This window comes from Nuphar pumila, chromosome 11 (assembly GCF_984573655.1).
Source record: "Nuphar pumila chromosome 11, dmNupPumi1.hap1.1, whole genome shotgun sequence".
In the NCBI taxonomy this organism is placed as follows: Eukaryota; Viridiplantae; Streptophyta; class Magnoliopsida; order Nymphaeales; family Nymphaeaceae; genus Nuphar; species Nuphar pumila.
Window position 1 is genome coordinate 5,371,822 of NC_143259.1, and position 15,351 is coordinate 5,387,172.

The 15,351-nt window shown below is 40.0% G+C and overlaps 1 protein-coding gene and 1 long non-coding RNA gene across 2 annotated transcripts; both read right to left on the minus strand.

Annotated features, from left to right (window-relative positions):
- Nucleotides 1-5,280: 5,280 nt before the first annotated feature.
- SIP1 (Raffinose synthase family protein) lies at nucleotides 5,281-13,659 on the minus strand. The gene is made up of 4 exons (XM_089980030.1): nucleotides 12,324-13,659; nucleotides 10,619-10,796; nucleotides 9,429-9,796; nucleotides 5,281-6,061 (listed from the first exon to the last, which is right to left on the minus strand). Exons 1-4 carry the CDS (start codon nucleotides 13,575-13,577, stop codon nucleotides 5,501-5,503), a joined length of 2,361 nt encoding a protein of 786 aa, XP_089836156.1. The 5' UTR covers nucleotides 13,578-13,659; the 3' UTR covers nucleotides 5,281-5,500.
- On the minus strand, nucleotides 7,385-7,658 carry LOC149821734 (uncharacterized). Its single transcript, XR_016425733.1, has 2 exons — nucleotides 7,525-7,658; nucleotides 7,385-7,431 (listed from the first exon to the last, which is right to left on the minus strand). It is a non-coding gene; the product is annotated as an uncharacterized LOC149821734 (long non-coding RNA).
- Nucleotides 13,660-15,351: the final 1,692 nt, after the last annotated feature.

Here is a 15,351-nt window from a genome sequence, read left to right on the forward strand (position 1 = left end):
TTGAAAATTTTTATAACTTTATATATTTATTTGATATTTCAAATATATAAAAAAACAGAACTATTTTGTTTAATCATGTTTAAATAAGATTAATTTGTAACCAGTCCTGAATTTTAACATATTTAAAATATAAAATATGTATAAACAATTATAAAAATTTCCATATATAAACTAGACACATAAAGAAAGAAAACCCTTTTTACACATTTAGAAAATGATATTTCATTGGGGAGATATGACTCTCGCCAAATGAACTAAAAATATGTGCTACTTGAATAATGCAGAATAATAGGGGTCTGGATTTTAATCAAAATTGGAAAATAAATGACCATAAAATTATTAAAAATTGAAAAAAATAAACTAGACTTAATAAGAAAGACACCGCTTTTTACGGATTTGAAATTCGATCTTCGGTTAGGGAGATATGCCTCCGACAAGTTGGTCCTAATTCAGGTAGCGATTTACGCCATAAATCGCACAGCGATTTACTGAAAATACTATAAGTCACAATAGTGATTTACACATAATGATTTACTGAATAACACCACAAATCGCTATAGTGACTCAAGTAAGCCCTCACGCGTAAATCGCTATTTGAATCAAGACCAACTTGTCGGGGGTGTATCTCCCTAACCGAAGATTGGATTTCCTATCTGTAAAAAGCGGCATCTTTGTTATTGAGTCTAGTTTATTTTTGTCAATTTTCAGCAATTTTTTTGGTAATTTCATACTTGTTTTTGGTCGAAAACCAAGACCCTGTCACACTCTATATTGTTTTAGATACTCAGGTTTTAGTTCATTTTGCAAGAGTCATATCTCTCCAACGGGAGATCATTTTTCAAATCTATAAAAAGGGTTTTTTTTTCTTTATTTGTCTAGTTTATATCTGAAAATTTTTATAACTTTATATATTTATTTGATATTACAAATCTTTAAAAAAATTGAACTATTTTGTTTAATCATGGTTAAATAAGATTAATCTGTAACCAGTCCCGAATTTTAACAAATTTAAAATATCAATATGTATAAAAAGTTATAAAAAACTTTATATATAAACTAGACAAATAAAAAAAGAAAACCTTTTTTGCAGATTTGGAAAATGATCTTCCATTGGAGAGATATGACTTTTGCAAAATGAACTAAAAAACTGTGCAACTCAAATAATGCAGAATAATAGGGGTCTGGTTTTTAATCAAAATGAGGAATGAAATGACCATAAAAATTGTTGAAAATTGTCATAAATAAACTAGACTCAATAAGAAAGACATCATTTTTTATGGATTTGAAATTTGATCTCTATAACAGGTTCATTTTCTGAAATTGAACAGTAACTTTTAGAAGTCACCATCTTCAAACCAGAAAAAAAAAAACAGAAAAATCGTGAGAGAGGGTGTTACGAAAACCTTTAGCAAGAAACAACCGAAGGAAACATGAGCACCACGATTAAACAAAACACTTTATTGCACCGGGGGAAGCCCCCAAACCTCCCTTCTGTAGGGGCAAAATCTCTGAATCTGACTCCACAACTTATTAAGTTGAACGATGCTACCCACACCGATGGGAGCCCCCAAACCCCCCTCCTATAAGGGCAAAATCTCTAAAACGGGCTCCACAACTAATCAAGTTGAACCATGCTACAGTGAGTGTGCAGGTCAGTCGATGCTTGTTGGAGCAGTATAGGATCATCTGCTAGATGTGCACAGAAGCATAAAGAGAAGGGAGAGAGAGAGAGAGGGATGATGTTCATGGCTTTCTCCTGGGGGTTCCTTTCTCAGATAATCCTGCAGTGCAGGGACTTTCTGGATTGAGGACATGTTTGTTCTTTTTTTAAACCGTTTGTTTTCCTTTTTTGAATGAAGGACATTTTTGTCATTTTCTCAAATCATCGTTTTATGGCAAGAATAGCAAGAAAGGATACTTAAGTCTTTGCAACAACACCAGAGTCTGATGCAAAGTTATGTCAACATACACAGGAATACGAGCCCCATGTGCATAAATACATGGCGTTCATTCATCCCCCTGAACACAGACGTGGGATTCAGTGAATCATCGAGGGAGAGCATACACCACCCTCTCCATTTTGACAAGAAAGCTGTTTTTTTTCAGTATATTTATCATGGACTTGTTTACTTTACTCTTTTTAAGAAAGAGGCTCTATTTCTTAAGAAAGATAGATTAGGAAAAAGAACTAAACAAACACACCCCTTAATGAGGTTTGATGATGGTTGTATTCGTTGCAAAAACAAGTCTATTTTTTTTATGAGTGAGGGTTCATTCGTCATAAAAAAAATACTGATGATTAAGATGATTACCCTCTGTTCGATGATGATTGATCTATCAATGATGATGGCGGTAGCAACAATGAGATCAGTAATGTACAATTTCCAAAGTCTGTGACAATGATGGCAGTGGTTCTGATGATAGAAATGACAAGAAAGATGATGCGTGATAATAGCAATGATGATGAACATGAGCATGATGGTGATCATCACGATGATAGACAGATTTTGGGAAAGAAAAATATCACAAAACAAGGTTTTATTTTACTCTGAGGTGACCACCCTGTTCCTCTGTTGCGACTGGACTCTGTTTTGCTAAACACAAAGGTTTTTTATTCAATAAAATTATTATATATGAAATTGTGGTCTAAAAATTTTGATTAAGATAAATTCACTCGCACAACTAAATTAATTGAACACTAATCTTAACATCTGTTTACAAATGGGCCCAAGTCCTCAGGCTAGATAGTCTTCAATTTGAGCCAATTCATGACTGGATCTATCAATTTGAACTAGTTCACATTTCCCATGCCCAGGAGGCCCAATAGTTCATTGGCAAGCAAGTGTGTTAGCAGATCCAGTACACAGCTGAGCAGTGTTGTGAGAGGCGTACTCCTCAGAGGCGAAGCACACGCTCAAGGTACTGAGGCCACATATTTTTACGATATTTTAGATATACCACGGATACTTGAGAGTCTCGCGTTGTGAGAGGCGTACGCCTCAGAGGCGAAGCGCAGGCTCAACGCCTGGCTTCGCCTCATCGCATTTAACAACCTTGCAGCTGAGTACTTTGCAAGGGTATTCTCAGCCACAAGGAGTAGATGTCACACATTCCACCCTCTTTACCACAGGGGAATTGAGATCATATGCAAATGTGACTTCACATTGCACCTGATCCTCCATCTGGCAATTGGACCCAGTAGCTTGCAAGGTACTTGGTCTGATTACTGGATCTGCTCTCTCAGAAAGGTTTTTTTGTTTTTGTTTTTAAAGGCGAGCTCGGGTTAGTCCGACTCCTGCCAGTTACTATTCAACGTACCACTGGGGTTTGAACCTGCCGCGTCCCACCACAAGGCGACTTGGGCTGACAGCTCCTACAAATCATGCTGAGCCCATTGGTCTCTCTCAGCAAGGGTGTCAATGTAAGAGAACTAAACCTTTTGGCATGACTTTCAAGCTGACAGTTCATCAGGCTTAAAGCACAAAAGAACTAAATCATCTTGAACCTGTGACGTTCCGTAAAGAAATACCGTTGAACCTGAACGCAACAACCTAGCCCACGCCCAGCTGAAATAAAGCCCATAGGCAAAAGCATAATTTTTGAGTAATTTTTAACTTTTCAGAATTTATTTTAGAGAAAATAAATTTTATTTATGTCCAAAACCCATTTTGTTAGGATCTAAATACTATTTAGGAATTTTGAGAATCTTTGAAGCCAAAATTTCAACTTTTAGGATTTTAGGGATTCTTTATCGGATCCGGATTTAGGTACCGTAGCTAGTTAGGATCCGTTTGAGCCGTTGGAGGGTGTATTGGGTTTGCAGGGTAGATTTTTATTTGTATTAAACATTATGCAAAATATTGATTATATCCATTGGACGGCCCAAATCCGCCCATTGGACCCTGCTAATGGTGGATTGGACAATTAACTAGCTGTTGGACCCAGAACCGCCCCCATTGCAGTTCTGGGGCAAGAGACCCGGACACAACGTCTCTTGCCCCGCCCCCCACCCTGTCTATTTGGGGGCATGAAACAGAAATGAGGAGGATCTTTTGCTGTGAATCCTCCATTGAACAACCGTGCGTGAGGTGAGGTGAAGAATCGCCCTCCCAAAATGAGTGTGCTACCGTGAAGTTCTTCGGCCGGGAATCAGCCTAACCAGGGTCTGTCTGTGTGTTTTGAAGCAAGGAACGAGCAAATCCATTGTTGGCCAGCGCTGCGTCACCGGAGCTAAGCGGACTCTCTCTTTCCTCTCTACCTTGAATGCTATTCTTTTATTTTCTTTTGACTGATTGAAGTACCGAACCATTATCAGCGTGAAATATGTTTATGCGTGGCTGTTAATGATAAATCTGAGTTTGTTTTTTAGTTTGAAAGTTTATTTGGAATCTGATTAGGACAGGTTATCATTCTCGTTATTCATCGTTTCGTGTTCAAGCGAAAACTGCATAAATTTTGTTCATGTTTGAATCTATTTTCGCGTCACACTGAATGTGATTAATCTTGGTTTTGCATCCAATTTGAAGCATGTTGAATCTGGTTTCTGCTGTGAATATTAAATATCGTTTATTGTTGAGCAGGGATAGCGATTCACGACATTTTCCTGTTAATCCGGAACAGGCCTCGTATAGTCATTGGGGACGCTCATCAACTGTTTGGTGAAACGTCCCAATGAACTAACTGTGCCTATCGCAGCCAGATTTGGATAGTGTTCTTAAGCTTTCATTTTTCTGTTTGTAAATACGCCATTAAACACCGAAAACAGCATTATTATTATTATTATAAAAAAAAAATTTAAAACTTGTTACCTATTTAGTTTGGCACACAAACGATTGATTAAGGATTGTTGAACACATCGTGTAGTCACATACTAGCCATACCCGTGCATAAGTACATTGCTAGGACGTGTCCCCGTCCTGTAGGCACCCTCAATTAGGCACAGTAATGCCACATTTGGAGAGGTGTCCCATGTTTTTGTTGGCATATGACAAGATACTATCATATCCATATGGTACTATCCTGTTTCTTTTTAATTCTCTTTTGGAAGTCTTCAAACCGAGAACAGGCAGAATGCAACAACAAGATTTATCGTTCAATGCAAACGAATCTGGATCCAGATTTGAACATGCTTGAAATCTCATCAAGCCTGCTTTGGCAATAGTCCACTAGTACTTGTTCTTGTGATTATTGCTGTGTCTCTTCCAAAAATTACTAGTTCGGTGTTTGTATGTTACCATCCATCGAGACATACTTTTGCACCCTCAGTGCATAAACCATCCATCGAGACAAATTCAAATGAGCACTTCTCTTATATATTAAAATTATAATTATTAGTAATAATACAAATTATGTAAGATTCATCTTGATCAAAGCATCTATGGATCCGGGAAAAAATGCACATGGAAAATCATAGCCAAGTTGTTAGAGTTGCAGCAAATTAACCCAGGGATCATAGGTTCAAGGTCTGACCTTACAACAGGTAAGACCAACAGCCCAGTACCTAGAACAAGTACTCAATAACAGAGGATCCAGAAGCTGGCCAAGCAACCTGAACCACAACCATTTTGTCATCATAAGAGTGCTCCACTTCTTCTCCATTAATCCTGCATGATTTTGGGTTTTTGGATGAAAAGGCGCGCATCTCGCCACAACCTTTCACCTTAATGGAGACAGTGGCTTCATTTTCATTGTAATCAACCGTTTGAATTGCACCTCCAGTATTGAGCATGTTAACAAGTCCAATTGGTGAGAACTGAATGCCTCTGTTGATGAAAGGCTTCATTGGGGAGACCGTTAAGAGCTCGAAATCAAATGGTTGCAATTCAATGTCTATGCTCTCTTCTGGTTTGAGGAAAACCAACTTTTTTGCTTGGAAAAGATATACAGCAAACAGATTAATGCCGTCAATTGAAATTGGATCCTTCCCTTTGTTCCATTCAATGTCCAGTGGTTTTGCTGAGCATTTTATCTCGTGAGAATACTGTGAGAAGCATTTGTTTCTCCTGGCCTGCGGGCACCAACCTCCTCCTTGGCAGTTAAATGCTCCAATTACTCCAGTAAACTGTAAAAAGAAAATTTTTACTGGTTGAAAAAGACATATTGCTCATATGGGGACCATAGTTGCCAAACTGTTTTTTTTTTTTTTTGAAAGAAAGTAATTGTATTACTGATAGAAAGAATTGAGCACAATCAAACAGAGAAGAGAGGATAACGAGAGGACACCCACAGAATAGTTCAGAAACAGAAAAATTGAAAATGAAATAGAAGAGAGAAAAGAGCAGAGCAGAGGGAAAAAGCGCAGAACAAAGGAGGGTAGAATTAAACAGAACTGCAAATTGCAGAACATCATAGAGTGATTCCTGCAAACTCTGCATGTCACCCCATGTGAATCCAGCAGATTCGTTCTGGCTCCACGAGGAAGAGAGAAATGAGGATCTATTAGGTAAAATTACAGCTCTATTGTGATGGGATTTCAGTTTGCCAAGTCCTGTATTGTGAAGCTGCATTAAGTTTTGTGATGTACTCCAATAGACCTGCTGTGAATGAAATTTGTGGATCCTCCATGAACAGACCCGGTGTTACATAAGGTGGAGAAGCCTCCTTGAAACCAAGCTTGTGAAGGAAAACACATTACTGTGCAGTTTTTACTGGAACCATATTCATGCTGATCATAACCAAAGCACCAACAACACAGCCTTGATGAGCACGTCAAGATGTTGGAAGTTGTATCCACATAAGTACACACACACACACACACACACACACACACACACACACACACACACACACACACACACACACACACACACAGTAGGGAGGGGAGGGAGTTCATATTCTTGCTTCACCCAACCTGTTTGCAGAGAATTCTGGCCATTTAATTTTAATTCTTTGAGTTTTCATCTTATCATTGGCAACAATGCCGATGCTGGAATAGCTTCATCCCTATACTTGCGTCTGTTTCTTTCCAGCCACATGCCTAGCCGTGTAAGGAGAATGCACCAACGCCACACAAACAACCACTGGTGCCCTTTGTCAGCCATAGGTTTGGCCATAATCAAGTCTCTAAGTGCTGAACTATTTTGCCAAAAAGATAAGGTCTGGCCAAACCAACTGAAAAATCTTAGAGATATATACACACTTGGCGAAAAGATGCATATTAGACTCTTGTCAGCCACACAAGTAACATCTACTTGCCGAGTAGAAGTCTTTTCCATTCATAGCTAAATCTGATTTAACCCCTTCATTCAAAACCGACCACCCAAAAGTGCATGCTCTTGTGGGCAGATCATGTCCCCACAATGCATTAGTAGGCCAGGAAATGACAAGTTGGAGGATGAAAGTCCAGTAGCAAGAAAAAACTGTAAATTTTCCGGAACCTGAAAATCTCCAAATAAGTTGATCACGTTCTGTTAGCTTGAAATGGGATAGGGACTGCATTACAGAAAACCATTGTTGTAAGACTTGTGCATTGAGATTTCTTCTCAAAGCTATATCCCAAGAATTATCCTTATACATGATACTGACCGAATGGCTAGTGCCTTTGACGACTTGAAATAGCAATGGGTATTCCTCTCTTAGTGTTAGATCTTTGCACCATCTCTCCAGAAGTTTGTCATGTTACCATCCTTCACTTGTACTGTAATCCCTTCCAAAAAGATGTGTAGGACCTTTTGTAAGCCTTTCCAAAACCTTGAACATCTTTTCCACATGTTTGGACACCATCTCCAAGGCCATTCATATAAAGCAGACTTGGCTTTCACCACATTCGCAACCAAGGAGTTTTCCATGGTGAATATCCACCACCATTTGGCAAGCAAAGCGTCATTGAACCTTCTTAGATCTATGATCCCTAGACCACCAGCTTGCAAAGGTAGTGTGACGTTCTTCCAACTCTTCATGACCCGACCTTTGGCACAAATTGGACCAGTCCAAATGAAGTTTTGGATTGATTGAATCAACCTGTTAGTGACCTTTGGCATAGAAAAAAGTTGCATACAATGGGTGGCCATAGATGAAATGACAAATCTTACCAATGTGATGCACCCCGTGAATGAGAAGAATTTTATTTTCCAATATTGAAGTTTGGAATTGATGTTTGGAATTGGAGTTGCCAAACTGTTGATCTCTGCATTTCATCCAGGAGCCATTATGTCCTATTCTATAATTACATTTTGTCAAGATCCTGCAAATGTGAATTTCACACACCACTTTCTCAAATTTTTACAAACATGAGGAAGTGTGAGTTATCATGATTCACACTTGAAAATGCTCCTCCTTTGATATTTGACAAACTTGTTGGTGCAAGACCTATCCGGTAACCAACTTTCTCAAGTGTGATGGCTCATCCCACCTGTGACCAAACTAAACGTGCCCTTGGTATGCCAAGGTCTCACGATCTTTACATATACACACGCACACACATATGTATATATATATGGAATTCATTTATTATTAGAGTATATGTATTGAAGTAATTCAGCTAATTGACATGAGTAAATCATCCTTAAAAGCAATGGCAATTCTCAAAATATACGATTGTTTTTTTAACAAAGTAAATATTTTATTTTTGAGGGAAGATAAAAGTTGGACACATCCTTTAAAAAGTTATATTTTATAAACTTAAATTTAAAAAAAGAACTTTTTTTTATCAAAAAATAACCTTACATTTTAAAAATGTCATTGCACTTAAGGTGAAAAATCGATGGCTTACAATGCATTTAAAACTTTACAATACAAAGTAATGTGGGCAGTTGATTTTTAGCACTTTCAAAAACACATCTGAATATCAAAAATTCATAATCTAAAACATGTCTCTTACTAAATAAACGATAAAAATCCAATATGTAAAGTTTAATAGATGAAAAACTCGTTGTTAGAAAAAGAATGTAATTGATCATCTGTTGTAGATTTTGAACCTTCTTTTGGTTGGACTATATATATATATATATATATATGTGTGTGTGTGTGTGTGTGTGTGTGTGTGTGTGAGAGAGAGAGAGAGAGAGAGAAAGAAAAATATTAGATAATAATAAAGGTATGAAACTATTGAATTAAAAATCATAAGTGCAAGATGTACCAACTCAATCTAACCATATAGATGTGTTCAGCATGGTTTGTTTGCTAAGGATCAAGCCTTGGATTGTGCTTTTCTGATGTAAAAATACAAATTTTTGAGTTATGTAGTTTTGGCACATTTTGGGCCATTAATTTTTAAATCCCTTTAAAATCCTACTTGTCATAAACTCATAATCATGTGATTCAAACATATTCCCTACTAAACAAACCATCTAAATCACATTTGTAACTTTTGATCTAAAAAAAATTGAACAATTTTGGAGAAAAGAGTGATTTTCATCAGTTTCAGTACCAAATAAATATATATATATATATATATATAGAGAGAGAGAGAGAGAGAGTCAGTCGATCACCTTATTCAAGTTCCATATCTTGAGCATAGTATTGCCATCATGTAATGGGTCTTGGAACAGGCAATCACGAGTAGGCAGAGTATAGTGATTGCAGCGCAGGATGGATCCATCGGGCAAGGCAAGGCTCTTGAGGAGTCGGAAGTCATGGCACCCAACGGAATCGCTGATATAGATGGGACCCCCGGATATGGCACGGGACGCAGCATGGAACGCTGCACAGCAGTGAGTAGACTGGAACATGTCCCAGTCTGGGTGTATGAAGTGCGCCATCCACAGGCTGTTGTAGGCACAGTGGACCATGTGACACCCTTGCAGCCAAAAGCTCCCATTTGGATCACCAGACGGGTCAGTGCACCAAAAGTCATCACCTGCAATAATGATACATAATCAAATTAAGTCTTGTTTACTTTGTGCTAAATTTCCAATAACTCAGGTGCCTTTAACCGGTGGGCTCTGTAAAGGCTCGAGTGTTAGTGTGGTGACCCCATCCAAGGTTTATCTCGCAGGGAGCTGGCTCCTGCACAAGTGACTCGATTCTCAGTGAGGGTTTCTCGTCATAACCTTTTTTTTTCAATGACAAGAAACTCATCCAGGGTCTAGGCACAATGAACCTCACCCTGGGTGGTAAGTCAAAGAAGAACATTAGCCCCATAATCGCTCTCTTCGTAAAGTCATTAGTACACTCTGGTGGTTAGACCATGAGACACCTGGGGTCGCCAGACTCTCAACCCTTCTTCCTTAGCCAAGAGGACCTCAACTCTATGCAGCCGTCCTCTTTTTTTTTCCTTTGGCTTGGCTAAGGGAAAGCCTCCCAGTCCCATCACCAATAAGGATGAAAATGGGTCGGGTTTCGGATCCCAAAATACATTGGGGAGTCAGATCGGTTCGGATCCTGGACAGAAATTTTATAAATTTTTCTTCCTCAATCCGACCCATTTGCAACCCTAATCACCAACCGCACATCTGATTGTTACAACTCTTGAGGCCATTCCCTGATTCGACCTTCCAGCAAGGGGCAGACTTAGAGGATTTTGAGCCATGATTATCTTATGTCAAAACAACAAACCACGGTTACCTCTAAACAGGAAGGCAGAGCCCTTCTAGTAGGGCAGGGGCATGTTTCTAACATAGTTGTGAAGTTAATGCTAATGTGCATGCTTGAGTGCATAGACAGAGTAAGTGATACATACCAACACGGCCAAGGCATATGGTCTCGGTGCCAAGAAACATGAAGTCATTGCAGTGTTCCATGCTAGCGATCAAGCCATTGCCATTGAAATGCTTCCTGACCGAATCACTTAGAGCCTTGTAGTATCCCTTAGCTAACTTTACTCTACCACCGTAGTTCTCGCATAGCATCTCCAATAGCTGCAGCCAACCGTTTGCAAGCATTAAGACCACCAGTTTTTTAGATAATTAATGATCAATCTAATCTAACATTTGTTGCTATGTGGGGCCAAGTTCATGACTATTGCTTTAGATTATGAATGGGCAACATGTGACAAACTTTTTCGTCATTGGCCGAAAGTGGCGCACATGTATTGCGGTGGGGACTTTGGTGACATGCGCATTGCTATGTAGAAAGCTCATGTTGATGGTCATGAGCTACGAGGGTGGCACGAGACAACAATACATGCACATAGCAGCTCAACAAGCAAGCATGAACGTGTGTCTCACATCTTAAGTACATCTAATTCAACTTCATGTTCCATATCTCTCCGACCACCCGTGGCCACGTGTCATGCTTCGGAAGTGTTATGCCACCTACGGCCTATCTCAACTTAATACCCGCAAATGGAGGACTTTCATGTATAATTCATGTGTTACAGTTGAGTATTCTTCTGCACAATCCTATGTGAAGAACACTTCCATGAATTCACTTCATCCGGCAGTGTTGTGTCGATGCTCATGCTCGTGTATCTCTATGCACATTGAAAATTATTGAGTCAAGATCAAAATTTCACCGACATATTCATATGTGAGGAAGATCGTAGTGTGATCATTTAGGCAAAAATATGAGACTTTGTTTAAGAGCACTATTGGGGACAAAAAGTGTCGTGTTCCCAAGTAATTTTCGAGTTTCTCCTATTGGCGGGGTCAATACTCATAACACATATATAGGGACCCTTCCTCACTTACCACCTTGCAGTCTTGGCTACTCGCGAGTAGCACCTCAGAGTGCATGGGGGTCGAGTATGCAAATTCTCTACTTAGACATCTAAAGCACGCTTGGGGCCCGCTCTGACTCCTTACCTTGCCGCCCAACCTTGCACCCTTACGAGGAGCTCGATGAGTGCATGTCGAACGATGGTGATTTCTCTTGGTTATGAAGTTTCACTATGTCATATTAGCAACTAGCTTAGGCTTGAAGTCGAAAAGCCTTTTCCATCGGGACTCGTTATACGCCTTGCGGACTCACAAGTCCCAGAAATCAATATACCCCTTGTTCGGTGTGTCTCTAATGCCTGTGACGATTATTCAGATGCATAGTTGGCGTTCCGACCCTCGACTACTTATACGCTCGTCAGAGGAATGTAAGGCACCCGTCCATCATTGGTTTGAATGCTTTATGCTAAAAGTTTTGGCATAGACCTGCTCGGCTCGACTCGACTTCTTCAAAATATTTCATTGTGTTAAGCGTGCATGAAAAATGCACAACCACAACCTCGAATGTGCTTTTCTAAGCTTATGCAGCTCCTCGCTAAGGCAAGTTGTGTGCCGCATGGCACAAAGAACCCCCCTCTCCGCATGGGACAAGAAGGGGAAAAAAACCATGACAAACCGAAAGAGAGCATTTATGGTGATCTCATCTGGTTTCCTTTTCCTCATAGTAATAAATCTAATAACAAAAGTAGCTAGCAATTCTATTGGATAGAGGGATGGGGGGTTACTTACATGGATCACGTCCACCTTGACTCCATCAATCCCAACCGAAGCAAGATGCGAGTGCAGCCCCTCGTACATTTGGTGCACTTCCTCTGGTGGCACCAGACCCACACCATTGTTCACAATCTTGTCCACAGCAAGATCCTCCATGGTCATCTGCAAGCCCGGTGAGAGCTTAGGTGTTATCACCACAGAGTCAGGCATCCCAGGCACCCCTGGCCTTACCCCACCCCAATAACCGCACAAAGCATGCCAAACATACACATCCTCCACACTCTTAAATGTGTTCTTTAACTCCCTAATGAAGCCCCCCATCCCACTAGAAGGACCTTCTCCATCATTGGGGTAATCCCTGAATTTGTAGTTCTCTTGGAACTTTATAAGCCTACATGGCATTTGCTCTCCTGCAGAGGTCCTATTCATGCCCTCTTGCTCAGTTATAGGGTCATCATCGTGACATATGGATTGCCACCCATCATCTATAAGCACATGCCCTGGGGGACACCCACCTTCCACTAGGCCCTTGACCCCTTCCCACACACCTTGTGGGTGCACCTTTAGGTAAAAAGCATCCCAAGTGCACCAACCAAGTTTGTCTATAATCCTTGGGGGTGTCTTCTCTTCTAGTAGCTTGAAAGTGCCTAGGTGATACCTCATGGCCATCATGGCATCTTTAACGAGATCATAAGGATCATCTCCATCAAGCATGTAGAGGCAACTCCTGAAGCTAGATTCCGCGACTCGCGTCGATCCGCTCTCGACGCAAACGTCGACATTGTTGTCTTCCCCTGGTTGCAGAGATGCCCTGAAAGCACCCTCAATGAGGGGGAGGAGGAGAACATAGGGGCGCCCAGAGTCAGACTTGTCTAGGATCATGATTTGGGTCTCATTCTCAACGTCACCCCCTTTTTCTCCAACCCAATGTGTAGTCCACCAGACCTTGAACCTGAATATGCTCATGAACCTTATGCCCTCAAGCTTGCCAAGTGACACCACATGCCTACTGTCAGGAGCATCAGCATTGAAGCCAACAAAGTAACCTGGCTTTGGTACTTCCTTGTTTGCACAAATGGAAGTATAGGGGGTCAAGACTGTGTTGCAGGGGACGTCTGACAGGAAGGGGAAGCCATGGACCAAAAATTGTTGGTCTTGGAGGGTTATGGAATGATGCTTCTTGTCATCCAAGTGAACTAGGGAGGTATCTGTTGTGGCTTTGTTGAGATTGAGAGCCATTTTCTCTCTAGAGATTGAGCAAGGAAGCATTCATGAAGGGAAAGAGAAAGAGAAGCCAAAAAAGAAGGTGATGTTTGGGGAATACCTGTAGAGAAACAAAAGATACTTGGCATCATGGGCACGTCTCTCTTGAAAATGGGGTCTTCCTTATTGGATGGATGATGGAAGGGAAAGGGGCCCCACAGCTTTTTTCCTCTATATGAAATCCTCAAGGAAATGGGGAAAGGTGCTTGGGGGTTTCTGGAAGGTGGGGCCCATCTTGGCCTTTTGTATAACCAATCTTTTGAAAGTATCTACCCTAGGTGAGGGAGAGCGGATCCTTTAAAACGTTACTGAGCTACAGTACAATGGGGGTGGGGGGTTGTGGTTGTAAACGCCCAGTGTTTTACAGGATCTCATCTCTAGGTGAGGTGGCATCCACATTGAAAAGGAGAGGGGCCAAGTGGTTTGAATTTTCACCTCACGTTGAGGTAGCAATCACCTCCCAACATCCTAAAAAAATCTCATGCCTCTTTGAAATGACGCCCTGGCCCTTGGACAACCGAATGGATCAACCTTAACACACCTAATCCGTTACTAAACCAGAATCCATCCAGATTTCAGATCTATGGATCGATTTGGGTCCAGTTCGGGTCAAGAACCGGGCCGGGCCACACTGCAGGAGGACCGCACCACGATACCAGAATCGAGTAGCCCTCCCTTTAAGGATGACAACACGTTGACGGAAGCACTGGTCATGCTCAAAATGAAACTCTAGGGCGCACCAAAGAGGACGATCTTGTCAAAGAAAAAAAAGGATCCGCGTCCCAAAATAGCACATCGTGGGAGTTGGTTCGGCATATCAACCGCACAATCTCAATGCACAATTCAGCTAAATATAAAAAAATATCCAAAATCAAGTTGTATCTTCCAGAAAAGACAACGACGATGATCTGTCTCATGCCGCCAAGCAACCTGTCATCACACTAGCTCACGTACTATTTAAAAAATGTTAAAATATGGAGCATTGATCCACAAGCCTACTAGAATACACCAAACAACGTAAACATGAATGTACACAAGAGATAAGCATTGGTACATCTTCAGACAATCAACTAAAACATGCAATATCAATCTAAGCTCAATTCACATATTTACAACCAAACATGCTTACAATTAATATTCATGATAATTATCTTACTCTGCATTATTTCAAAGATAAACATACAATTCATAATAAACCCTAAAATCATACACAAACTGTAGTAATGCACTTAATGTTTTGTTTTTGTTTTTGTTTTTGTTTTTGTTTTTGTTTTTGTTTTTGTTTTTTTGAAGAGTACGGGTTCCTGACTCCGATTCAACCAATCCAATGTGGTGTCTATTATGCCATATAATTTATTAGCCTCATTGATTAGAAGAATCTACCAACTCTCTTAGAGTTTTCCACTGGAGTAGTCTCCAACCGAGAGAATCTTTCAGTAGTCCAATGCATAAGGTAAAACCTCTAACTTACCTATTTTGATTGGATTCCAATTGGCATCCAATTTTGGTTTTTTCTTTTCTTTTTTTTTGTGTGTTTTCTTCTTATTTCAATTTCTTTTCTTCTTTTTTTGTGTTTTCTTCTTATTTCAATTTCTTTTCTACTTTTCTTTCTGTTTCTTTAGTATTTTATTTACTTTTTTTATATACCCAATATGGCAAGGTAAGGGACCTCTCACTATCTTTGCCATACTACTACTCCATATGGGATTTCAATACTTGCTTTGAAACCAAAAGAAAAAAATATATATTTAAGATTAATCCAATAACTAAGCATATTTAC

Excerpts from the sequence above, each read along its gene's own strand:
- SIP1 (XM_089980030.1), bottom strand. The coding sequence starts at position 13,577 with ATGCTTCCTTGCTCAATCTCTAGAGAGAAAATGGCTCTCAATCTCAAC. Across the intron at positions 10,797-12,323 it reads TCAAGGTGGACGTGATCCAT|CTATTGGAGATGCTATGCGA; the intron begins GTAAGTAACCCC and ends GGTTGGCTGCAG. Across the intron at positions 6,062-9,428 it reads AGATATGGAACTTGAATAAG|TTTACTGGAGTAATTGGAGC; the intron begins GTGATCGACTGA and ends TTCTTTTTACAG.